This window comes from Sardina pilchardus, chromosome 1 (genome assembly GCF_963854185.1).
Source record: "Sardina pilchardus chromosome 1, fSarPil1.1, whole genome shotgun sequence".
Taxonomy (NCBI): Eukaryota; Metazoa; Chordata; class Actinopteri; order Clupeiformes; family Clupeidae; genus Sardina; species Sardina pilchardus.
This window is the reverse complement of record NC_084994.1, coordinates 43,375,550-43,400,358: the sequence shown is the minus strand read 5'-3', so window position 1 is coordinate 43,400,358 and position 24,809 is coordinate 43,375,550. Positions and strand designations below refer to the sequence as shown.

Below are 24,809 nucleotides of genomic sequence, written 5' to 3'. Positions count from 1 at the left end.
GAGGTAACATTTGGTATTAAAATATCTCCATTCTGAGGGACATCTCTTTTCCAGTTTAGAGATTCTGGCTTGAAGCTGGTCATTGCTGCTGAGTAGCTGGTCCATCTGTCTGGTCAGGTTGGTATTACTGGCCAATGCCTGGTCTCTCTCCATGCTGATATTCACATAGCTTGCTAGAAGCTGGTCCATCTGTCTCGTCAGGTTGGTATTACTGGTTGATACCTGGTCGCTTCTCATGGTGATATTCACATAGCTTCCCAAGGAACATCTCTTTTCCAGTTCCGAGATTCTGGCTTGAAGTTGGTCCTCCTGAATTTTCAAGTTGGTATTACTGGCTGATACCTGATCTCTCTCCGTGGTGATATACACATAGCTTGCTAGAAGCTGGTCCATCTGTCTTGTCAGGTTGGTATTACTAGCTAATGCCTGGTCTCTTTCCATGGTGATATTCACATTGTTTGCTAGAAGCTGGCCCATCTTATCCTTGGTAATATTCACATGGCTTTCCAAGGAACATCTCTTTTCCAGTTCCAAGATTCTGGCTTGAAGTTGGACCACCTGTCTTTTCAAGTTGGTATTACTGGCTGATACCTGGTCTCTTCTCATGGTAATATTCACATAGCTTCCCAAGGAACATCTCTTTTCCAGTTCTGAGATTCTAGCTCGTAGCTGGTCCATCTGTCTGGTCAGGTTGGTGTTACTGGCTGATAGCTGGTCTCTTTCCATGGTGATATTCGTGTAGTTTGCTAGTAGCTGCTCCATCTGTCTGGTCAGGTTACTATCCAATGCCTGGTCTCTTTCCATGGTGATATTCATGTAGTTTGCTAGTAGCTGCTCCATCTGTCTGGTCAGGTTACTATCCAATGCCTGGTCCCTTTCCATGGGGATATTCACATAACTTGCTTGGTCCTCCCTCTCAACCTGTGGCTGGCGTTTCTCTAGAAAGTATTTAATTCCCAGTCCTATGTAGAGTGCTAGCAACAGAACACAAAGCAGTCCCACTCCCAGGCACACCGCAGGCCATCTAGAGTAGCTCTTCACCGCTCCAGAGGGCTTGGAGGCTGTAGCCCTCTCAGGTCTGCCACACGGTTTCTCATTGGCATAGATGTCTCCCTCTGCTCCTGAATCTGCTTGAGAAGTGGGACTCATATGAAAGTTCTCAGGGTTTGCGTTTGCGTATGTTCCCTCCTCTGCCATGTCTCTCTGCTCTGCCTCTCTCTGTCTGGGACTGCAGGGCCGGATTAACCATTAGGGCAACTGGGCACTTGCCCAGGGGCACAGGATCAGTGAGGGACCCTGGGCACAGTCAGAATATTATATTCGATCACGTTACAAAAGCAGTCCTCATTCTCTAACCATATTATGCAGATTTGTGCAACCCATTGCACTATGGGGCCATGAACATGGGGGCTCGTGAACATCCCCCATAGCGTAGCACTGTAACTGCCTGGCAGCTCTAACTGTTGGCTGCATCAACTCGAGCTCGGTAGAACCGATTGTTTTCGTTTGAGATTTCAGTATACTTTGGAAAAGGAGGTGAGCTGCTCTGACTGAAGAATGGCCTCAAATGTGTGCACAACTTTGTGTCTTTTGTATTTTGCAGTTTAGAAGAGCTAACTATGGTCCATGTTATGACATTTCATTCCTGTTGAGTCTTAAAATAATAAGACCGGCATTCTAATCTTATTCAGGCCTTTTGCCAATAGACTGCTGTGTTTATTGCACTCCATGCAGTTTTTTTAAAACTCTTTTGCAGGTTACATAAACATATTACACACTCTCTAGGCAGTCAGTTTAGAATCAAGCAGCTTTTCATTCTGATTTTAACATTCTTTTTTACCCCCAGCCCCCTCTGTCTGTCTGTCCATACAGGCACATGACGCAGGCGAACCTGAAGAGCTCCACCTTGTGGTTGAAGGCGAGCGTTGGAGCCACAGTGTTTGTGGTGCTGGGCTTTGCCATGTACAGAGCCATGCTCAGGTCCTGGTGATTGAGCCCCCAACAACCCCTTCCTGCAGGTCTCTCCCCTCGTTCAACACCAGCAAACATTCTCCAAACGAAGACATACAGTATATATTTATATTTCCCCTTGAAATTATATAAAAATAGGAATCATGATAATAAGCTTTTGCACATCAGCTGTAATGCACAAATGGGCTCTTGAAGCGTTACATTCAGTTGTTGTTTGAGGTTAGCTTTTCAGGCAGGTTTCTGAATGCCACAAATGAGCCAGAGGTGATCAGTGTATATCATCAGTGTACACCGATGGTCCAATTACACCAGAAGACATTCAGTTCACTCAGCTCTTTTAACACGTCAAGGACTTAAAAGAGCAGAATGAACCTGCTCTGCCTTTACTGGCCAGTACTGGCATTCGTCCCATGCACCCGTCCACCGTGTGGACGTCAAAGGCGGAGTTATCTGACCCCTCACCCCTTAAGAACACCATCAGCTGAGAGTTTGTTCAAAATTAGATTTAGTTTCATTTTCACGCCTTCCAAAGTTTACAATAAATGGGCGCTGCTAAAGCCATGGCTGGTGTGTTGTTATTGTGGTTGGAGCTTTTCACACTAAAGGGGCATTCACATACGTCGCTACTCGCACATCGCTCCTCGCTTCCGTTAACTGTCAATCATCTCTATTCTACATTCTGGTTTGGTACTCGCTTCACTCGCTTCACTCGCATCGCTGGAAGTTAAAATTATTTTAACTTTGTACCCGCCCACATCGCATCGCTAGTCCTCGCATCGCCTGTCCTGGCCATATTCAGCTAGAACACATTCACTTTACATTGACAGTACTCGCTCAGAGATGGGCGAGTAGCGACGTATGTGAATGCAGCTTAAAGCTGCTACACCGTGCTACTGAGAGAATGATGAAGTGGAGGTGAGAGGTGAAGGGTGATGTGTGTGCACACACACATTGCTACTATTACGCACGCACGCACACCCACCCACCCACACACACACACACACACACACACACACACACACACACACACACACACACACACGCGCTACCTCCAATTCAGAAGGTTAGCTATGCCTTTAAAGCCTTATCTTAATTTTTCTCACCTGAACCTGGCTGTTTTCTTTAAAAAAAAAAAAAAAAATGTTAAACACAAACTCACAGTCTGGAAAACATAAACATGAGCTATGGACCAGTCTTGGCTTCAGGGCAAAAAAATAACAGTTTACAAAATGAAAGGCCTCTCCAGTATACAGGCACATGGTAATGTCATTCAGAAAGAACAGGAAATTCAGATACTGTATATTGAGAAAACAAGTTTTTGAAAAGATTTTCTCAGACTTTTTGTGTAAGCATTTGCGCTAAAAGTATAGTTTGATTTATTCTCCAAATGTTAATCTTGAAGGTCAAGTTATAAGAGTTTGTCGGAACATTTCGTCTTAATTGTCAATAATACTTCAACTGTATTTTCCATGATGCAAGATCTTGTTTTTATGTTATTTTTAAACTCTGGTGTGGCAATCTGCCATAAATCTCTGAATTGTAAAGCAGAAAAACAACAAGTTAATTGAGAAGCTAGGGACAATGCAGTACATTATTTTTGTTATGACAGTTATGAAGCACATTATGAATGCATGAAATATATTTCACAGGCTTGTCCTACACATGAATCAATATCAGCAACCTTGGTCTTCACTTTCAGTTGATATTGGCAGTAGCTCCTTTAATTTTCCAATTTTTTTGTACAGATTCTGTTTTATTTTTCATTATTCACGGAATACAACAGGTGTGAATTAGATGTCTCATCAACAATACAGACAATATCCATGCAGATTTTTTTTAAGTGCCTTTGTGGGTATTAAACGTATGCAGGAGTCTCACAAATGAAATAATATTTGTCACTACATGGGTAATCATGCCAGCTAGAGAACGATTCACCTTTATCAGCAGCAAGGAGAACACAGTCCTCATCAGAATTACTGGGTTCCCCTCGATCCCAGTAGCTTGTGGTCAATGTTGTGTTATCCACCCATCTCCACACACCCTGGTTGTACACCAGTCCAATCCAGGCCCTGAATATTCCCAATCCATGAATGAAAACTTGCTCCTCTTTGCTGTTGATGATCACCAGGTCTCCTCCACTGTGTTTGCATTGTTGTCTGCTTTCAGACCACGTTTTGACTGAAGAGGGGATGAGATAACATGTGGTATTAAAATATCTCCATCCAGAGGGACATCTCTTTTCCAGTTCAGAGATTCTGGCTTGAAGCTGGTCATTGGTGCTGAGTAGCTGGTCTCTCTCCATGGTGATCTTCACATGGCTTGCTAGCAGGTCTTCCCTCTCAGACTGTAGCTGGTGTTTCTCCAGAACGTATCTGATTCCCAATCCTATGTTGAGTGCTAGCAGCAGAACACACAGCAGTCCCAGACACACCGCAGGCCATCTAGAGTAGCTCTTCACCGCTCCAGAGGGCTTGGAGGCTGTAGCCCTCTCAGGTCTGCCGCAAAAACCCGCATTGGCGTAGATGTTTCCCTCCGTTCCTGAATCTGCTTGACAAGTGGGACTCATATGAAAGTCATCAGGGTTGACATATGTTTCCTCTTCTGCCATATCTCTCCGCTCTGCCACTCTCTTTGTCTGTCACTGCTGATGCTACTCAAGTGACGACTAACAACTGTCTGAGTCTCACAGAGGAAGAACCTTGGGCTAACGTGTTCATAACACCTGTAGATTCTGGCGGAACAAATAAGCATATTCTAAGAACAAGTGTGAGATTCTACTGATCTACTACAGTACTCTTGGTGTGATATGTCAGACACCTTCTTAAAATGAATGTGTTGAAAACAACACATTGCTTTTGTTATTTGTTACACAATATGTGTTGAAAATAACACAACTTGTGTTGTTTTTAACACATCTGTGTCCAGAGAGGGATAACAGTTTGTGTTGTTTCCAACACATTGCCTTTATATTATTTTTTTTATGCCAAACACCATAATAACATTTAGCATTTCAGTCTCAAGCCACATTGCTTGATATAGACCACCATGTAAATGCTTCAAATCTCTTGCAAATGAAACACCTTAGTCAAAACTATAAATAAAGCCTTTATTGCCACCTTATGACACACATAATTAACATGTTAATTTAAAGAAGCCACATAAATGTAAACAAGTTAGCAATACAAGCTAGTTCTTTTCAGCAATCCCTGGCAGGTTGATTAAAAACACACACACACACACACACACACACACACACACACACACAAACATGCACTGCTTTTACTACCCAGTCAGGCATTCTTCCCGTGCACCCTGACACTGTGTGGACGTTAACGGGTCTTCATGCTTTAACAAGTGACCTACAGTACATTTCTTAGACTGGAGGGGCATGCTGTGCCATCTCCTCAAACACTTAGTCTAGTGATCTCACAAAGAGATCAACGACAAATTACATTCCTCTGTGTTGTGAAAGAGATCCCTGTCCCCCACCTGAAGAACACCATCAGTTGAGAGTTTGTTCAAAGTTAGATTTAGTTTCTTTTTCATACAGTACCTTCCAAAGTTTACAATAAATGGGTAAACACACACACACACACACACACACACACACACACACACACACACACACACACACACACACACATCCAGTGCACAGCAGGAAACTGCGAAAGTTTTTCAACAGATCATTGAAGACTTTTTGTGCATGCACTAAAACTATAGTTTGATATTTTCCAACTGTTAAAGCTGCAGTTGGCAAGTCTGGCAGATTGAGGGGACTTAACCAACACTTTGAATGTACAGTACCGTGTACTGTAATGCCTCTACCACCAAGCACCCTCCCATCAAGTTTGTACTTGTTACTCACTGTGAACAAACTGTGATGGACAGTCAGGTCTGCCAGTGATCATACAGCCCTGTGCTTATTGGACTAGAAGAACTGGGAGCGGTGGATTTTTGCTAAACAAATAACAGGCTATAGGTGGAGGTAGAAGCACAGGTTTTTTTCTAAAACCATCTGTTGTTGTTCTGTCTGAGCTTGATCTGTTGGAAACCGCAGCTGTCGGTTTCAGTGAATAGGATCAAAAACTATCTTGCCAACTGCAGCTTTAATCTTGAATGTCAAGGTATAACATTTTGTTCGGAACATTTCGACTTAATTGTCAACATTTCAACTTTATTCTCAATTATGCAAAATATTTAATCTCATTTTACCCCCTCATTTGGCAATCTGCCATCAATAAAAGTAATAACCAACGTTAAACAATAAGATAATTGAGAACACAGGGACAATGTACTGTAGAACATTCTTTTTGCTACAGTTTACATAATGAAGCACATTAATGTATACAATATATTTAATAGACTTGTCATACACATGAATCAATATAGAAATATCAGCAATCTTGGTCTTCACTTTCAATCTTAGCAGTTGTTCTTTTTGTATTGATTCTGTTTTATTTTTAATTCTTCACTAAGATACACCAATGTACCTTTTATTCTCTCACTTATTTTTTCACACAGGTATGAACTAGATGTCTCATCATTAAGTTCACATACTTATATACCTCACATCCATGCGGATTTCTTAAAAGTGCCTTTGTAGGTATTACATGTATGCAGGAGTCTCACAAATGAAATAACGTTTGTCACTACATGGGTAATCATGCCAGCTAGAGAATGTGTCACCTTTATCAGCAGCAATGAGAACACAGCCCTCACCATCACAATTGGGTTGTCTTTGATCCCAGTAGCTTGTGGACAATGATGTGTTGTCCACCCATTCCCACACACCTTGGTTGTATACCAGTCCAATCCAGGCCCTGTATATTTCCAATCCATAAATGAAAACTTGCTCCTCTTTGCTATTGATGATCACCAGGTCTCCTCCACTGTCTTTGCATTGTTGTCTGCTTTCAGACCACATTTTGACTGAAGAGGAGATGAGGTAACATTTGGTATTAAAATATCTCCATCCTGAGGGACATCTCTTTTCCAGTTTAGAGATTCTGGCTTGAAGCTGGTCATTGGTGCTGCAAAGCTGGTCCATCTGTCTGGTCAGGTTGGTATTACTAGCCAATGCCTGGTCTCTTTCCATTGTAATATTCACATTGCTTGCTAGAAGCTGGTCCATCCTTTCCTTGGTGATATTCACATGACTTCCCGAGGAACATCTCTTTTCCAGTTCGGAGATTCTGGCTTGAAGTTGGTCATTGGTGCTGCAAAGCTGGTCCATCTGTCTGGTCAGGTTGGTATTACTAGCCAATGCCTGGTCTCTTTCCATTGTAATATTCACATTGCTTGCTAGAAGCTGGTCCATCCTTTCCTTGGTGATATTCACATAGCTTCCCGAGGAACATCTCTTTTCCAGTTCGGAGATTCTGGCTTGAAGCTGGTCATTGGTGCTGCAAAGCTGGTCCATCTGTCTGGTCAGGTTGGTATTACTAGCCAATGCCTGGTCTCTTTCCATGGTGATATTCACATGGCTTGCTAGTAGCTGGTCCATCTGTCTCGTCAGGTTGGTATTACTGGCTGATACCTTGTCGCTTCTCATGGTAATATTCACATGGCTTTCCTTGGAACATCTCTTTTCCAGTTCGGATATTCTGGCTTGAAACTGGTCCATCTGTCTGGTCAGGTTGCCATTACTGGCCAATTCCTGGTCTCTTTCCATGGTGATATTCACATAGCTTGCTAGTAGCTGCTCCATCTGTCTGGTCAGGTTGGTGTTACTGGCTGATAGCTGGTCTCTTTCCATGGTAATATTCATGTAGTTTGCTAGTAGCTGCTCCATCTGTCTGGTCAGATTACTATCCAATGCCTGGTCTCTTTCCATGGGGATATTCACATAACTTGCTTGGTCCTCCCTCTCAGTCTGTAGCTGGCGTTTCTCTAGAAGGTATTTCATTCCCAATCCTATGTTGAGTGCTAGCAGCAGAACACACAGCAGTCCCAGACACACCGCAGGCCATCTAGAGTAGCTCTTCACCGCTCCAGAGGGCTTGGAGGCTGTAGCCCTCTCAGGTCTGCCACACGGACTCTCATTGGCGTAGATGTTTTCCTCTGGTCCTGAATCTGCTTTCGAAGTGGGACTCATATGAAAGTTCTCAGGGTTTGCGTATGTTCCCTCTTCTGCCATGTCTCTCTGCTCTGCCTCTCTCTGTCTGGCACTGCAGGGCCGGATTAACCATTAGGGCAACTGGGCACTTGCCCAGGGGCACAGGATCAGTGAGGGACCCTGGGCACAGTCAGAATATTATGTTTGATCACGTTACAAATGCAGTCCTCATTCCCTGACCATTTTATGCAGATTTGTGCAACCCATTGCACTATGGGGCCATGAACATGGGGGCTCGTGAACATCCCCCATAGCGTAGCACTGTAACTGCCTGCAGCTCTAGCTGTTGGCTGCAGCAACTCGAGCTCGATGGCTGAGCTGCTCTGAGTGAAGATAGGCCTCAAGTATGTGCACAACTTTGTGTCTTTTGTATTTCACAGTTTAGAAGAGCTTACTATGGTCCATGTTATGAAATTTCATTCCTGTCGAGTCTTAAAATATAAGACAGACATTCTAATCTTATTCAGGCCTTTTGCCAAGAGCAGACTGCTGTATTTATTGCATTGCATGCAGTTTTTAAAACTCTTTCACTTTTGCAGGTTACGTAAACATACAGTATTACACTGAGCAGTCAGTTTAGAGCTTTTCTTTCTGCTTTTAACATTCTTTTTAACCCCCACCCCCCTCTGTCTGTCCATATCAGGCACATGACGCAGGTGGACCTGAAGAGCTCCACCTTGTGGTTGAAGGCGAGCGTTGGAGCCACAGTGTTTGTGATGCTGGGCTTTGCCATGTACAGAGCCATGCTCAGGTCCCAGTGATTGAGCCCCCAACACCCCCTTCCTGCAGGTGTCTCCCCTCGTCCAACACAAACAAACATTCTCCAAACGAAGACGTATATTATATATTTATATTTCCCTGTAAAATTATGTACATATGGGAATTATGATGGATAATAAGCTTTCGCACATCAGCTGTAATGCAGAAATGGGCTCATCAAGCCTTACATTCAGTTGTTGTTTGAGGTTTTCAAGCAGGTTTCTGAATGCCGCAAATGAGCCAGAGGTGATGACCAATGTTAGTACTCTGATGGTCCAATTAGACCAGAAGACATTCAGTTCACTCAGCTGTTTTAAGACATTGTAAACTTAAAAGAGCTGAATGATATGAACCAGCTCTGCCTTTACTGTCCAGTCAGGGATTCCTCCCGTGCACCCTGGCACCGTGTGGACATTGACTTCATGCTTTAACGTTTTCATGCTTTAACATGTGACCTACATTTGTTAGACTGGAGGTGCATGCTGTGCCATCTCCTCAGACACTTAGTCTAGTGATCTCACAAAGAGATCAACGACAAACTACATTCCTCTGTGTTGTGAAAGAGATCCCTGTCCCCCACCTGATGAACACCATCAGCTGAGAGTTTGTTCCAAGTTAGATTTAGTTTCTTTTTCATACCTTTCAAAGTTTACAATAAATGGGTACACACACACACATCCAGTGTAGAACATGAAACTGTGAAAGTTTTTCAACAGATCATCTAAGACTTTTTGTGCAAGCATGCAGTTTGATATTTTCCAACTGTTAAAGCTGCAGTTGGCAAGTGTGGCAGATTGAGGGGACTTTTGAACATTTTGAATGTATGCTGTCATGCCTCTACCACCAAGCACCCTCCCATCGAGTTTGTGCTTAGTGACTGTGGACAAACTGTGATTGACAGTCAGATCTGCCAGCGATCATCCCTGCGCTTATTGGACCAGAAGAACTGGGAGTGGTGGATTTTTGCAAAACAAATAACAGGCTATAGGTGGAGGTAGAAGCACAAGGTTTTTTTCTAAAACCAGCTGTTGTTGTTCAGTCGGAGCACACTGTCGGTTTCAATGAATATGATCAAAAACATCTTGCCAACTGAAGCTTTAATCTTGAATGTCAAGTTGTAACATTTTGTTCAGAACATTTCGACTTAATTGTCAACATTTCAACTTTATTCTCAATGATGCAAAATATTTAATCTCATTTTACCCCCTCATGTGTCAATCTACCATCAATAAACCAGAAAACGTTAAACAACAAGGTAATTCAGAAGCTATAGGGACAATGTAGAACATTCTTTTTGCTATGCAGTTTCCATGATGAAGCACATTATAAATAAAATATATTTCACAGACTTGTCATACACATTAATCAATATACAGTATAGAAATATCAGCAATCTTGGTCTTCACTTTCAGTTGATATTAGCAGTAGTTCATTTTTTAATTCTTCACTGAGATACAGCAATGTACCTTTTATTCTCTCACTTATTTGTTCATACAGGTATGAATTAGATGTTGCATCAATAAGTTAAAAACACAGAGTGTCGTGAAAAATTAATAAGTTCACACAGTATCCATGCACATTTCTTAAAGGTGCCTTTGTAGGTGTTACATGTATGCTGGAATCCCACAAATGAAATAATGTTTGTCACTACATGGGTAATCATGCCAGCTAGAGAATGTGTCACCTTTATCAGCAGCAATGAGAACACAGTCCTCATCGTCACGATTGGGTTGTCTTTGATCCCAGTAGCTTGTGGACAACTGTGTGTTGTCCACCCATTCCCACACACCCTGCTTGTACACCAGTCCAATCCAGGCCCTGAATATTTCCAATCCATGAATGAAAACTTGCTCCTCTTTGCTGTTGATGATCACCAGGTCTCCTCCACTGTCTTTGCAATGTTGTCTGCTTTCAGACCACGTTCTGATTGAAGAGGAGATGAGGTAACATTTGGTATTAAAGTATCTCCATCCTGAGGGACATCTCTTTTCCAGTTTAGATATTCTGGTTTGAAGCTGGTCATTGCTGCTGAGTAGCTGGTCCATCTGTCTGGTCAGGTTGGTATTACTGGCCAATGCCTGATCTCTTTCCATGCTGATATTCACATTGCTTCCAGAGGAACATCTCTTTTCCAGTTTAGAGATTCTGTCTTGAAGCTGGTCATTGCTGCTGAGTAGCTGGTCCAGCTCTCTGGTCAGGTCGGTATTACTGGCCAATGCCTGGTCTCTTTCCACGGTGATCTTCACATGGCTTGCTAGCAGGTGCTCCTTCTCAGCCTGTTGCTGGCATTTCTCTAGAAAGTATTTAATACCCAATCCTATGTTGAGTGCTAGCAGCAGAACACACAGCAGTCCCAGGCACACCGCAGGCCATCTAGAGTAGCTCTTCACCGCTCCAGAGGGCTTGGAGGCTGTAGCCCTCTCAGGTCTGCCACACGGTTTCTCATTGGCATAGATTTTCTCTTGTGTTCCTGAATCTGCTTGAGAAGTGGGACTCATATGAAAGTTCTCAGGGTTTGCGTATGTTCCCTCCTCTGCCATGTCTCTCTGCTCTGCCTCTCTCTGTCTGGGACTGCAGGGCCGGATTAACCATTAGGGCAACTGGGCACTTGCCCAGGGGCACAGGATCAGTGAGGGACCCTGGGCACAGTCAGAATATTATGTTCGATCACGTTACAAAAGCAGTCCTCATTCCCTGACCATATTATGCAGATTTGTGCAACCCATTGCACTATGGGGCCATGAACATGCCCCCAGAGTGTCTGCCTGGCAGCTCTAGCTGTTGGCTGCAGCAACTCGAGCTCGGTAGAGACGATTTCGTTGGAGAATGAGAACTGTAGAGTAGAATAGAGAAACTTTTTTGTCCCCATGGGGAAATTATTTCTCAGCAAATGGGGCTTGGACATGACCTACTGTAATACAGTATCAAAACACAAAACAATAACAATAACAACCTCCAAGCACATTGACATTACACATTAATAGGGACGGTGGGACATTTAAACATGAAACATTTAGACAAATAGGAAAAAACTGTTTATACACATGGCATCAATGCATAGTGACCAGTAATGTACTGAGGCTGTTTGAGTGCACAGGAAAGAATAATAATAATTATTATAATAATTAATTATAATACTAAAATGTACAATGATAAATGTACAGATGTGCAAAGTTGTTGAATGTACAGATGTGACGTCTTGCTCAAGCCTGCTGAGCAGGGTACGGCACAATTTAAATCCAGTGTTTTACCTTGTAGGCCTATGTTTATTAAAAAGGCTAATTGCTTGTGGGATGAATGATGTGGGGAAGGAGGTGAGCTGCTCTGACTGAAGAATGCCCTCAAGTGTGCGCACAACTTTGTGTCTCTTGTATTTTACAGTTTAGAAGAGCTTACTATGGTCCATGTTATGACATGTCATTCCTGTTGAGTCTTTAAATATAGGACAGACATTCTAATCTTATTCAGGCCTTTTGCCAAGGGTAGGCTGCTGTATTTCTTGCATTGCATGCAGTTTTTAAAACTTTCACTTTTGCAGGTTACATAAACATATTATACTGGGCCGTCAGTTTAGAATCAAGCAGCTTTTCATTCTGATTTTAATATTCTTTTTTAACCCCCACCCCCCTCTGTCTGTCTGTCTGTCTGTCCATATCAGGCACATGACGCAGGCGAACCTGAAGAGCTCCACCCTCTGGTTGAAGGTGAGCACTGGAGCCACAGTGTACAGTTAAGACTTCAGAAAGAGTTTCCACTTAGAAGCTACTGTATGTGTAATTTTGTATGTCCGGTGAGTAATGCTCTGCCCTCTGGTAATATCATACTGTAGGTATTTATATTCTTGGAGTCAATGCCCACTCGAGTTTCTCTCAGTTGTCTGTCTCTTGGCTCCTAAAGACTCTTGAAACAGGTGAGAGGAGACCTTGGGTAGCCTTGTGAATAATGCACAGTGTTAGTGTATGAATGTGGAATCAAATCGATATAAATGAATGTAGAATCGATAGGAAGCAATCATTATTCACAGAAAATTTGAAGTCTTTAGCTTGAACGCTTGAGATGACATCTGAACTTTGCTGCAGATTTAGATGAGGGCGCCAATGTGCCAAAAATCAGAAGGGGGGTACCATGTTCAAAAATGTTTCTTTCTGGATGTATTAGGTATACCAATCTAATATTTTGGCTAAGTTAGTTTAAATGGTTACTCTTTGTGGTAAAATTTTGAAGGAAATCTGAGATGGTCAAGCAGAAGGCATTTGTTGAATTGAGGTGGAATGACCCAGTAGCCTGGGCTTTTAGCTGGATTGTTAGCGCGCTCGACTCCGGATCTGCGGTGCTGCTGGTTAGCGGGTTCGAGTCCGGGCGTTTGCAGGGCTGGACCGTGGTGGTTCCACACAACGCTATGCTCCTATGAACCAGTGTTGAGCAGTATATAATAATCTGTACAAAAACACCTGAAGCAGCAGCCGCACCTCGGTACTCGGGCCCTCGTAATTTACATAGAGCAAGTTTTTGGAAGTGTTAAAATCCTAACTTGTTAGACCACAGCAAAGCTAAAAAAAAAGTAATTTAAGTGATTCTGTTGCAGAGTTGCCATTACAATAGGACCATCGGTTTTTGAAGGATGAGTAGACTCCCAAAACACTTACTCTTGAAACATTTTGAGTAGAAACAGACTTCCAAATAAATTGTGGTGAAACCTGGATCGTTTTTGTACACGCAAGCAATATGGCAGTGGAATTTTAAACTAGCAATTTTTGCCAAGTCTTAAGTAAAACCAAGAAAAGCAGCTTGAACAAACAACTTAAATTCCAGACAACTTAAATTCCAAGTACAGATTTTAATATATGCATTAAATAACACCTATTTGAATAAAATGACAAAGGACAGTCTCTTCACTGACCAAAAGGAACACCATAGTTGCCTCCAAAGACAGGCACCCATTGTTTCTGTGGAGGAAGCTTGGCAGCTGTGGTAGGTGCTTCAGTAGCTGGGGCCACAGGGTGGAAGCCTCCAAAAATGGGCTGCATCCATTGATTCTGTGGAGGAGGTTCAGCGGCTTCTGTAGTTGGTGCAACAGTAGCCACAGGCATTACAGGGTGGAAGCCTCCAAAAATGGGCTGCATCCATTGATTCTGTGGAGGAGGTTCAGCAGCTTCTGTAGTTGGTGCAACAGTAGCCACAGGCATTACAGGGTGGAAGCCTCCAAAAATGGGCTGCATCCATTGATTCTGTGGAGGAGGTTCAGCAGCTTCTGTAGTTGGTGCAACAGTAGCCACAGGCATTACAGGGTGGAAGCCTCCAAAAATGGGATGCACCCATTGATTCTGTGGAGGAGGTTCAGCAGCTTCTGTAGTTGGTGCTTCAGTAGCTGGAGCCACAGGCATTACAGGGTGGAAGCCTCCAAAAATGGGATGCATCCATTGATTCTGTGGAGGAGGTTCAGGAGCTTCTGTAGTTGGTGCAACAGTAGCCACAGGCATTACAGGGTGGTAGCCTCCAAAAATGGGCTGCATCCATTGATTCTGTGGACGAAGCTTGGCAGCTGTAGTAGGTGCTTCGGTAGCTGGAGGGGGAGCCACTGGCATTAGAGGGGGGAAGCCTCCAAAAATGGGCGGCATCCACCAATTCTGTGGAGGAAGTTCAGCAGCTTCTGTAGTTGGTGCAACAGTAGCCACAGGCATTACAGAGTGGTAGCCTCCAAAAATGGGCTGCATCCATTGATTCTGTGGAGGAAGCTTGGCAGCTGTAGTAGGTGCTTCGGTAGCTCGGGGGGGAGCCACTGGTATTAGAGGGGGGAAGCCTCCAAAAATGGGCGGCATCCACCAATTCTGTGGAGGAAGTTCAGCGGCTTCTGTAGTTGGTGCAACAGTAGCCACAGGCATTACAGAGTGGTAGCCTCCAAAAATGGGCTGCATCCATTGATTCTGTGGAGGAAGCTTGGCAGCTGTAGTAGGTGCTTCGGTACGTGGAGGGGGAGCCACTGGCATTAGAGGGGGGAAGCCTCCAAAAATGGGATGCATCCACGGATTCTGTGGCGGAAGCGGTGCTTCTGTAGCTGGAGTAGTAGATACAACTGGAGAGACTTGGCCTGAGCTTGATACAGGGCAGGAGAGGGTTACTGGGTTGCCATTCCACAACAACTGTAGCAAGTGGTTATTGCCCTGGAGGAAGATAAAATAATGCAGTCACACACCTTGCCAAACAAACCTGAAACATGACCTCATGAATTTAAATCTTAAACTGCTTGGGGTCCTTTTGCCCAACTTCAGGAACTCTTCTGGTTGAAGAGCCGTACAACCATTATGGCCACTCCTACTGTATGCTCACATGTCTGTTTGCAAGGGACCACATCGTATTGAAATAGTTACCATGTACACCCATTAGCCCCTAGCCCTCTGGTGAACTGATTGGACTTCGCCCAAGAAAGCTTAAGTCATTCAAGCTACTGAAGTCAATTCATGAAATATGCCAACAAGTGCCTGAAGAGGGCAACAAAAATACTGAAACATACAGCAAGAGACATGAGACTGCTCCATGCAAACAATGCTAAAAACTACCTGGTGCAGCAAAGGTAACTTTATTTAACAATACCTTCTGTTAAAATAGTTAATATAAACAAGCCAGCCAAGGATTTTTTTAACAGGCCTACTTTTACAAATTAAGCCTACCTTACTCATTCGGTCACTCAAAAGACTACAGTCTTTCAAGAATCCTTCCCAAATCTTGTCAGTGTAAGGTAGGCTTAAGTCACGTTCAAGTGACCGCAAGACTTATTTTGTTTAAACTTCACAAGTTCAGTTGAGAATGTGCAGTCAAATTACCCCTAAAAACATACCAAACCCACAATGCCATTTTAAGAAAGTTAAGGCATGTGTGAAACTAATCTTCCATTCAATGGATCAAGTAAGGGGCTCCTTTGTCATTAACAATTGTCAGACCATTTAAGCATCTTGATTTTATTTCCAGGTGCCATTTCAGGGATTGCTTGATTAAGGGGGAATTAAAAGAAAAGGGGTGAATTCAGTAGGGCATTTTCCTTACATTTCTACTTTTAAACAAAAACCCCAACCCCCTCAATTTCAGGTCAAAAGTAAGACATTTATGATATGGGGTTTTGTTACGTAGTGACTGATGGCATCTGAGGTAACGTTACTCCAACAACAAAAAAAGAAACATTAAATCCTGATGGAACAGGTAGCCTACCTGTTCTACAACATCACAGCCATCAAGAGGGGCAAGAAACTTAAGGCCCACAGCAGTCCTTTTCACAGAGTAGCCACAGTCTCGTGGTAGCTGGCTTAGTGAGAGTGGCGTGCCACCTGTGGAGTAGAAGAGAGAAAATGTCTGGTCTTAAATTATTGTTGCCAATACCACCAGAAAAGGTATCAGCTGAATTAACTACTAATGTCAAAATCATCATGTACACTGAAGGAAGAAAAAAAAGCCATCCTATACATTTCTTACCTTTGTATAACTGGAGTGAAGAGCACCCAGGGCCTTGTGCTGAGAACTTCATGAGGTCATTAGTGCATACTAACTTCGGTCGCATACGACTCCAGGCCCTAAAGTCATCAATCTTGCTTTGTCCACCCAACAGGCCTGGATGGGAAAAGTCGGCTTGAATGTTAACCGAGCCATCATTTGTAGGGTTTTCGCCAACATATCGGCTCTCATATTCCAGATTTCGACCCAGTGAAATATCCCCGGTGCCGAAAGTAATTGTTCCAGTGTGAATATCCTTGGACCTCTCCTCACGATGCACCTCATCTTTTTGCACTATTCCCAGGCTTATACCACATACTTGACCAATGTAAGGGAGCACGAGACACAAAAATAAAATACCCCTGTTTGGTTTAAGCCTCATTTCTATAAGAGTTGTAGCCTACAACCAGAGAGCTGTATAAGCATTGGTCTCACAACTCCTCCAGTAGCCTATAAATAGAGCTACTCAATTACCACAAATTGAAATGAGACCAGCGACCAAGCCTCTGATCAGGTTTTAATTGATGATGCAGCTGAACACTTGAACAGTCTAGGCCTTCTATTCATGGGGTGGCTCTCAAACTCTGTACTCGATCTTCGATGCTCTATCCTCCAGGCTCGTTCCCACTGATCTATAACTAACACTGGTTAGACTATCCCATTGTTGCCGCCCCATCATTCTTTATGTAGATCAGTTAGGACGAGGACCGAGTAAGGAAGGGAGGATGTATAAAAGACTAAATGAGAGGCATCCATGGGTTTCATCAGGTCCCTTTCCACAGGTGTATACAATCAAGCACCTGGATTATCAGTACAGACTGCATAGAGCTCTGAAGTTCGCCTACAAAAAGGATCCAAAGCTGCCATCTTTGCCCATATAAGGAGATCCGGGAGTTAATTGAAGCTAACTGCCTACGGCAAGTTGCATGGTAAGTTAGCTCTGGGGTAGCAAAGATCAAAGTGTGCTGTCTTCACCTACCGAAGATCACAGTATCCACTAGACGACAGTGGACAAAACTGTGTAGGGAATAACGTGTGTTTTTTTTCCACCATGTCAAGCATGAGGTCTTTGCAGGAAAGCCATGATGCATATCTATCAGAGTTACAGTAATTACACATGGTTTGACCTAGTCACCTGACTTGGCCTCTGTGACATGTAAAGTCAAGACACTGACCACACTGAGTCCAGTCTGACTTTTTCTGTTGATGAATACATTTTTATTTTGATGTATTAAACGTTATCTTTATAATAGCCCTCACGGCTCAATGGCCCTGGAGAGCTGGGTCAGCTTCCGCTGGTCACTGATTACGTGCAGTTTTCTGCTGTTGAACTGCTCAGGACCTGGATGGAAGACAGTAAGATTTCAGGTTAAAGAAGGAAATGGGTGAGAATATTGTGGTTACCTTGTAGATGGTGAAGATGTGATGATTGTTAAGTGTCCAGCAAGTAAATGTCAGATGTCCTGCAAGTCCAACAGTACATGCGTACCTACCTGAGGGCTTCTGTGTGTTGTGAAGGCCAGTGCCTTTCTTTGCACGGCCAGTTTCTGGTGAAATGGGTACTGTAAAAGGGAAGGGTGGCAACATATTTGTTTGTTTGCATGTTTTCATCATAAACTCCTGAAAACAGTGTCACTTAAGGGTGTTCACCTAAGAGATCATTGATCATAGGGAAGATATGGTTATGCTTACAGTAGGGCTGATTCCGGCAGTCTTTCACAATCTTCAAGGTTTTGGCAAATAATGTCTGTAATATTACAAAGAACAATAATTAAACAGTAGAAATAATGATGGAAAAACAATTTAACATTTTTATTTTACTTTTATTCTATTCAAAGCCCTTAACAGTTTTTTTTAACCTCAACATAACATTTCCAGAATCATTTTGATGGCATATAAACTCATAACATGACAAACGGCAATTCTGCCATTGTCTGAGCGAAGATTACCAAGCTAGCAGCTTTTTAGTTTTGGGTGAGAAACTGCACCCCCTCCCCCCTCCAAAATTGAAATGCAAAGGAACGTACAGTATGCCACAGGAATTCAGAGATCTTTTTCTACAGACTGCTGTTGGTGCATTCCCTCAATATTATATCAGAGATTTGTTCATTGATTGCAAAAAAACGCATATAAAGTTTGTTTATTTTTGTGCTTCTCAAACCAAAAGGGGACCCAAAACAACTCACCATTTTCTCGAAGTTGACAAGATTGTCTTGTCTTGTTTTGTACCCTTCATTTATGAATGTTAGGTCTGTTATTAACAGAAGATAAAAAGGTATGAAAGTGTCAGACCTATAGTCAATATGACAAACAGAAAGTGTCTGTTCATGTAATAAAGTGCAATATAGTTAAGCTGTGTCAATATTACCTTTTAAAATGAGGGGCAGGTACGGGATATATGGCGGGTGCAGTTTAGCCACCACTTTCCTCAATGTGTCATGGTTACTGAATGGATCCTGCGTTCAAGTACAAAATGTAGTATGTTGCATTTGTACTTGTTGTAAAAGCAGAAACAAACTTCATCTAAATCTATTGCTCAATACACAGTAGAATTGACGTATTAGTTCAGAATAAAACATCTAGTCAAGACGTTGTAGCACCTGATCACTAAACAATCCCTCAGTATAATATTCTTGTAAAGATATTTGACTGAACTCACCAGTATGAGCTCATATTTCCTGAACCGCTTCAGCTGTAGTTTTGGCACTTTCTGTGAGGCATTTGAGAGAAAATTCTCAAGATGTGTTCGTAACAGAAACCTATTTTGTGCGAGTCATTTAATAAATCTATAAATAAGAGAGAGTTCAACTTAGACCATACCTTCCAGGTGTTGTGCAGTCTGGACACTGCACTGTTTGTCAGGCCATACATTACAGCCATGAATGAGTTCATATTTTTTTCCTGATATAGGCTGAAAAGAGGAGAAACCTAGGATCATGCATCTACTACCACCTGTGACTGAAGGAAATTGGTTCCTTCTCCATAATAGTGTCTGCACGGTCAAACTCACATGGAGGCCATCTGGATGAACTTCCTCATCAGCTGAGCTCGCTTGGAGAGCTCTGCACACAGACAGAGTTCTGTGGCCACCCAGTACACCACCACATTGAAGCGGCGTATGAAGCTCTCCAAGTTAGCTGTTAGGCTGTTGGGGAATAGTTTTGACCCCAACACGTAATAGAGTAGCTCCGTCTAGTTGGATGGACGTGGTAGAAAGGGAAGGACAAGAGAATGGAGTTGGTAGTTGGTGTAAACGGACCAATAAAAGAGTCGACATTCTAAATACGTAATGGTTGCTAAACAGTTTAGTGACTATATGATGTGCTCTTTGGGTTACCAAGGGATAAGTACTAAAGTAGATGGTGACATGAAAAACAAAGTCAACCTCTTACTGTATAGTTCACAGACAGAACTCTTGCCCTCCCCTCCCCTCTCCTCTGTAGTTCCCCTATGGTTCTCCCTTCTGTAGTCCCCTAAGGTTCTCACCTCATGCATGGCATTAAAGAGCTCCCAGTCATAGCTGGTGAGCTGGACTGCCAAGGCCTTGGCACTCATGTTCTCCACTGCGTTTGTGTTTGCCTTTGGGCCGAGCTGTACCTGCGGGGGCGTCTGTGAAGATCACACACACACACTTTAGCTCTCTGAATACAAAACACTTGCAGGACTAGCGCCATTACTGTTATTTTCTTTTGTATAAATCTCAACACTGCCAGGGCTCCCTGAAAGTCAGATTTCAGACCTCACTGATTTCTATGGTCCATAGATTCCAAGTGTGTCTGTATAAATGAGTGTAGATTCAGAGGGCACTCACCAGCTCAGCAGCCTGGCTGGCAGAGCAGAGGAACAGCCTCTCATTGATGCTCAGAAAGGAGACGGCCCTGGCATCCATCTTGAGCTGCTCCCTCACTGGAGTGGGTTACAATACAGGCATTTCAAAACTAACAAACAAAACTAACAAACTAACAAACCTCTTCAATAAACTGTTTGGTTAAATTGTTCCTAGCTCCAGATCAGGTGGAATAGAAAGGTAACACAACTCCTCTTCCTCTTCAACAAAGTGTTTGAGTGTTGGTCTCACCTCCAGTGGACTGCACCCTCACTAGCAAGCTGTCTCCTGCTGGGGCTTTCACGGCTGCCATGACGTCCTCGACAGAGGCGTGGAGGGGCATCGTCACAGACACAAAGCTGTGGTCCTGACTGTAGACATTCACCAGCACTGCAAAGAAGAGTCTCTAAGGTGATGGTCTGATACGTTTGATTTATTGACTTTTTAATCATGTAATGGGAGCAACATAACTTTATACACAGAGGAACTGCAATCAGTAGGTTCAGTGATCAGAAATAAAAACGCTACACACCTTTGTGATTTATCCTGATTGGCAGGCTTGTGTGGTTTATGTCCCAAACCAGAGGCCGTCTTCTCTGTCTTCTCTGAGAGATATCATGAATCAATGATCGTTATAGGGCAGATGTCATAATGATCTACTTTACACCATAAAGTGAAATGAAGTGAAATGTACTTTATGTAAGAAGACTAAAAGGTAGTTTAATACATTTTAGAATATTGTGAATGTTTCACTTACCCTATTTGAGGGCTGATTCTTCATCCATTGTCCATTGTTCATCCTGGAAAAAGCATTGAAGATATGATTATATCTGATATATATTATCACTATTGCACATTTTTCAGGGTCTAAAGGAAGTGGTATGGACATTGAGGATGTGTATCGTTGATTGTCGAGGTACATGACATCCCTGCATGGCACGCTGATATTGCAGTTATTGTCATGCGCCATATGCATGGGACACAGACAGAGGAGCCAACAACTTCCTTAAGGTTTCCAACTGTGTGTGTGTGGATGTGTGTGTGTGTGTGTGTGTGTGTGTGTGTGTGTGTGTGTGTCTGTGTGTGTGTCTGTGTGTGTGTCTGTGTGTGTGTCTGTGTCTGTGTCTGTGTCTGTGTCTGTGTCTGTGTGTGTATTACTCACAAAATGGGTCTCATTGCCCTGATCTCAGGGTAATCTCTCAGCATGCGGAGATGTGCATAGCCCTTCACCTGTCTTGACAGCTTCTGTTTTAAGAGAGCACACATAGCAAATGATGCAAATAGCAAATAAAGGCAAACATGTTCAGAAGTGATTTTATGAAATCTAACTTAATAACCTGCACTTTTGGGCAAATTGTTAATGGTTATTAAGGAGAAAGAAAAAAAACCTCTCACTTGGAATTTCTCACACGACACACCTACTCAGCCCTCACAACACACTGTTTGGGATTACACACACTCACTGGGTCAAACAAACATCATTACCTCGAAGAAGAGAACCACTGCAGGGTTGTCCAGCAGGAGAAGGCCATACAGTGTCACCCACTGGAGGACCAGCGTCACTACTCTCTCTTTGACCTGCACCAGCCCAGTGTCCACTGATTGCTCAGAATTGAGAGTGAAACGAAACGTTAAGGAAGTGTGACCTCTGACTTAACCAACACAGAAAACCTAAACCATTTAGGACATTTTTTATAGTATAGCAGTTTCTGTTTAAAATATTTCTGTTACTAAAAACAATGGTCAGTGGCAGTTGTTTTGGAAGGATATCAGTTCAGCAGGGCGGAGCACAACTCTTCAGATGTCATGAATACATGATATGTGAGCAGGAAACTGTACACAAATGGATCTGCAGAACAATACAGCAAAACAATGATCATAATCACTCTATAAACTACATTTTTATCACATAAAAAACAGAGCAATGTCAGCCATCTGCAAAGCAACTGGTACTGTATATTTGAGTTTCACACCAGTTGCCCTCACACAGGAAGTGACTTACCCATCTGGTCATCTGGAGTGTTCAGGGTCATTGAGAAGAGCAGGAACTGGAGAATTTTGTCAGGTGTTCCCGACTTCACCAAGAACCTGATAAAGGCAGCAGATTTTATGCAATGCACAGACAAAGACAGGACCATAGAGCACATGGCTTGGATTAAAGTGATGAGGCTATTTTTGGTCAGTGAATTGAACAACTATCATTCATCAGATTAGTAGTTAGTTCCCTCACACGAGAGCTTTTGTTTGATTTCCATTGTTTGTACAGTGATTTGTCATGGCTAGGTTATAGCCCAGTCAGAGAACTCACCTATTGCTGCAGAATGCAGGTTCTGGTGCACCTGGAGCAAACATCAGGTCGGAGCTCCTCTTTAGGATGAGTGCTGGCACGCCCTTCTCCTCAACGTGCACCATGTTTGCATTCACATCCTTCAATACATGCGCAAAAGGTACATTCACAACTCAACCAAAACAAATGTTTTTGGTTGAGTTCACCCGACCACCGTACACATGTACTGTACTGTATAATTCCAGCATGTAGTCATGCAGGGCCATTCCCTTTAGGACTCTTACCTTGAGGATGCTCATAAAATCCCTATTTCCTACTCGGAGGAAATTGCGGACGTGCTCTTGCCTGATCACTTGAGGCCTGAAAGGGACCAGCAGGTCCTGTCCCTCATGCAGGGTAGTCATCACACCCTAGGAAGAACATACAGCTTAATGCACTCCCAAGTATCAAGTACCAAGTAACCCCCAAGCACCCCCAAGTATCAAGTACCAAGTAACCCAAGTATCTCACACTTTGTTGTTTTAGTCTCAAACAAACATTTTCATCTTTTTCCTGCATGCCAACAACCAGTGGACCCCTCTGTTGGTGGGTAATAGATTTAGGCCTACCTTGCGGTTGGAGATGATATTACGAAGGCCCTTCCAGATGACATAATTGGAGGTCCCATTGACACCCTGACTGATCACTAAAACACAATGAAAGCATAGGTCATGCTCTGGTTTTCTTGTGTCTACATCCAACATATCTCTCCAGCTTTGTGGCATAGCAATGGTACAGTGACATAGCAATGTTAGATCCATGATAAGAAATAGCTTTCATTAGTGTGCCATTTGTTCACACTTACAGACTATGCCCGTCCTGATTTCAAGGACCGTAACAGCGGCCAGTTCCTTACGGAGCTGTAAAGATCAACAGAACACACGTTAACAACTGAACAGGCCTTTAGACTACACACACTCAATGGTGCTTCTGTTTAGTTCTGCCTGTCTAACCTTCTCTGCCTGAAATCTCCACTGCAGATTTTGCCGTCTGATCTCCATCAGACGGGTCACTCTCTCCTCCTGCTTTCTCTCCTGTTCCAGTGCTCTCTCCTTCTCCACATCTATCTCCACAATGTCCCCTCTAGATGCCTCGTCATTAGGAGGGTCCTGGGTTGCCTGGACAGGTTGCTGGACCCTGCTTTGGCTCTCCAACTCAATTTTGAGTCGGGCCAGTTCATCCCGGCGCCATGTCTCCCGTCGTAACCTCGCTCTCTTTAGCAGGTCTGTATATTCATGGTCCTCTTCCTCAGTCTCTGTCTCTGCCCTAAGGCAGCAGAAGAAACAAAGAGCCCTCTTCAAACGTGACATTTCCCTCACATTGTTAGAAGAGACTGAGCACATACTACAACCTTGGAGTGAATCCCTACATTTCATATTGTGATGTCATTGACTTTCCTTTATTACATCATTAGCAATTAAAACACAGAATGTGTCTGCATAGTTACTGTAACTAGGCGGAAGTAGACCAAAACCAGTAGAATCTAGAATGTTCTAGAATCAGTCTAGAATGTTCACCTTAAAACTACAATGTTGAGGCATTCTGAAACTGATGATGCAATAATTCTTAAATGCTGTTGTGTATATCTTCAAAACAAGGTTTTTGCGTGGTCTGCATACTACAGTATGTGTATGTTACTACCATGATGGCTGGCCGCTGTTCCCACAAGTAGCACAAAGGTTCCCAGAAACACTCACCTTTGGATCCTCAGAGCTAAGAGCCTGACGTCCCAGTGTTGGACGTCCTGGGATGATGGCAATCAACACTCTTTTGTCCTGATTATTACTAGCACACTAGCACCAATGTCATGTAGGATTCTTAAGTAGGGTTCAGACCAGGGTGGGAATTAGACCAAGGCCATGCGGCCATGGCCGCCGTTGCCCTACACTTTGGCCTTGATGCCCCGTGAAAAAAAACCCATCATACGGCCACAGTGGCCTTTATGCCCCTGACTTAGGGTTACCAACCATTCAGTACGGAATCGTCCCGTATTTGAGACATAAAAGTCTTGTTCCGTATTGAACTGATACGGAACGCTCTTTGCTCTTTGAGTGAAATTAGGTCCGTGCTTCACCTGATAATTTGCTGCGCAATTGATCACACAATCGCGGACCGACAGAAGAAGAAAGCAAACGTTACTGCAATCAGCAAGAAATGCTAGCTAATTCGATGTGATTAAACATAGAGCCATACGATTAAGTAGTGGTATGAACTTTCATTGAATGCATGTATGTGTGCGCGCGTTTGCGTGACAGAAACTGAAACTACATGATAACGTTAGTGTCAAAGCTCTGCTTCAACCTGTCGGAAGGCTATTTAATTATTCAACA

At 43.1% G+C, this 24,809-nt stretch overlaps 2 protein-coding genes across 3 annotated transcripts; both read right to left on the bottom strand.

Annotated features, from left to right (window-relative positions):
• Nucleotides 1–13,662: 13,662 nt before the first annotated feature.
• LOC134092270 (uncharacterized) lies at nucleotides 13,663–16,771 on the bottom strand. Of its 2 annotated transcripts, XM_062545084.1 has the most exons (4): nucleotides 16,310–16,771; nucleotides 16,049–16,164; nucleotides 14,322–15,006; nucleotides 13,663–14,225 (listed from the first exon to the last, which is right to left on the bottom strand). In XM_062545084.1, the coding sequence occupies exons 1-4, from the start codon at nucleotides 16,707–16,709 to the stop codon at nucleotides 13,738–13,740; spliced, it is 1,689 nt and encodes a 562-aa protein (XP_062401068.1). In that variant the 5' UTR covers nucleotides 16,710–16,771; the 3' UTR covers nucleotides 13,663–13,737. The 2 variants fall into 2 exon arrangements, with proteins under 2 accessions (XP_062401068.1, XP_062401062.1); XM_062545078.1 differs by having other exon boundaries at nucleotides 13,663–15,006.
• An 812-nt stretch (nucleotides 16,772–17,583) lies between these two features.
• LOC134079189 (rap guanine nucleotide exchange factor 3-like) lies at nucleotides 17,584–22,565 on the bottom strand. Its single transcript, XM_062535389.1, has 14 exons — nucleotides 22,462–22,565; nucleotides 20,911–20,953; nucleotides 20,686–20,758; nucleotides 20,406–20,543; nucleotides 20,139–20,233; nucleotides 19,814–19,936; nucleotides 19,338–19,519; nucleotides 19,148–19,238; nucleotides 18,987–19,037; nucleotides 18,696–18,783; nucleotides 18,514–18,578; nucleotides 18,020–18,074; nucleotides 17,821–17,889; nucleotides 17,584–17,669 (listed from the first exon to the last, which is right to left on the bottom strand). Exons 1-14 carry the CDS (start codon nucleotides 22,563–22,565, stop codon nucleotides 17,584–17,586), a joined length of 1,263 nt encoding a protein of 420 aa, XP_062391373.1.
• Nucleotides 22,566–24,809: the final 2,244 nt, after the last annotated feature.

Coding starts and splice junctions, on each gene's coding strand:
- LOC134092270 (XM_062545078.1), bottom strand. CDS start 16,709: ATGAGGCTTAAACCAAACAGGGGTATTTTATTTTTGTGTCTCGTGCTC. Junction 16,165..16,309: donor TTCACTCCAGTTATACAAAG/GTAAGAAATGTA, acceptor TCTACTCCACAG/GTGGCACGCCACTCTCACTA. Junction 15,007..16,048: donor GCTGTGATGTTGTAGAACAG/GTAGGCTACCTG, acceptor ATCTTCCTCCAG/GGCAATAACCACTTGCTACA.
- LOC134079189 (XM_062535389.1), bottom strand. CDS start 22,565: ATGGTGCACGTTGAGGAGAAGGGCGTGCCAGCACTCATCCTAAAGAGG. Junction 19,239..19,337: donor TTCATCCAGATGGCCTCCAT/GTGAGTTTGACC, acceptor TCCTCTTTTCAG/CCTATATCAGGAAAAAAATA. Junction 19,038..19,147: donor GACTGCACAACACCTGGAAG/GTATGGTCTAAG, acceptor AATGCCTCACAG/AAAGTGCCAAAACTACAGCT.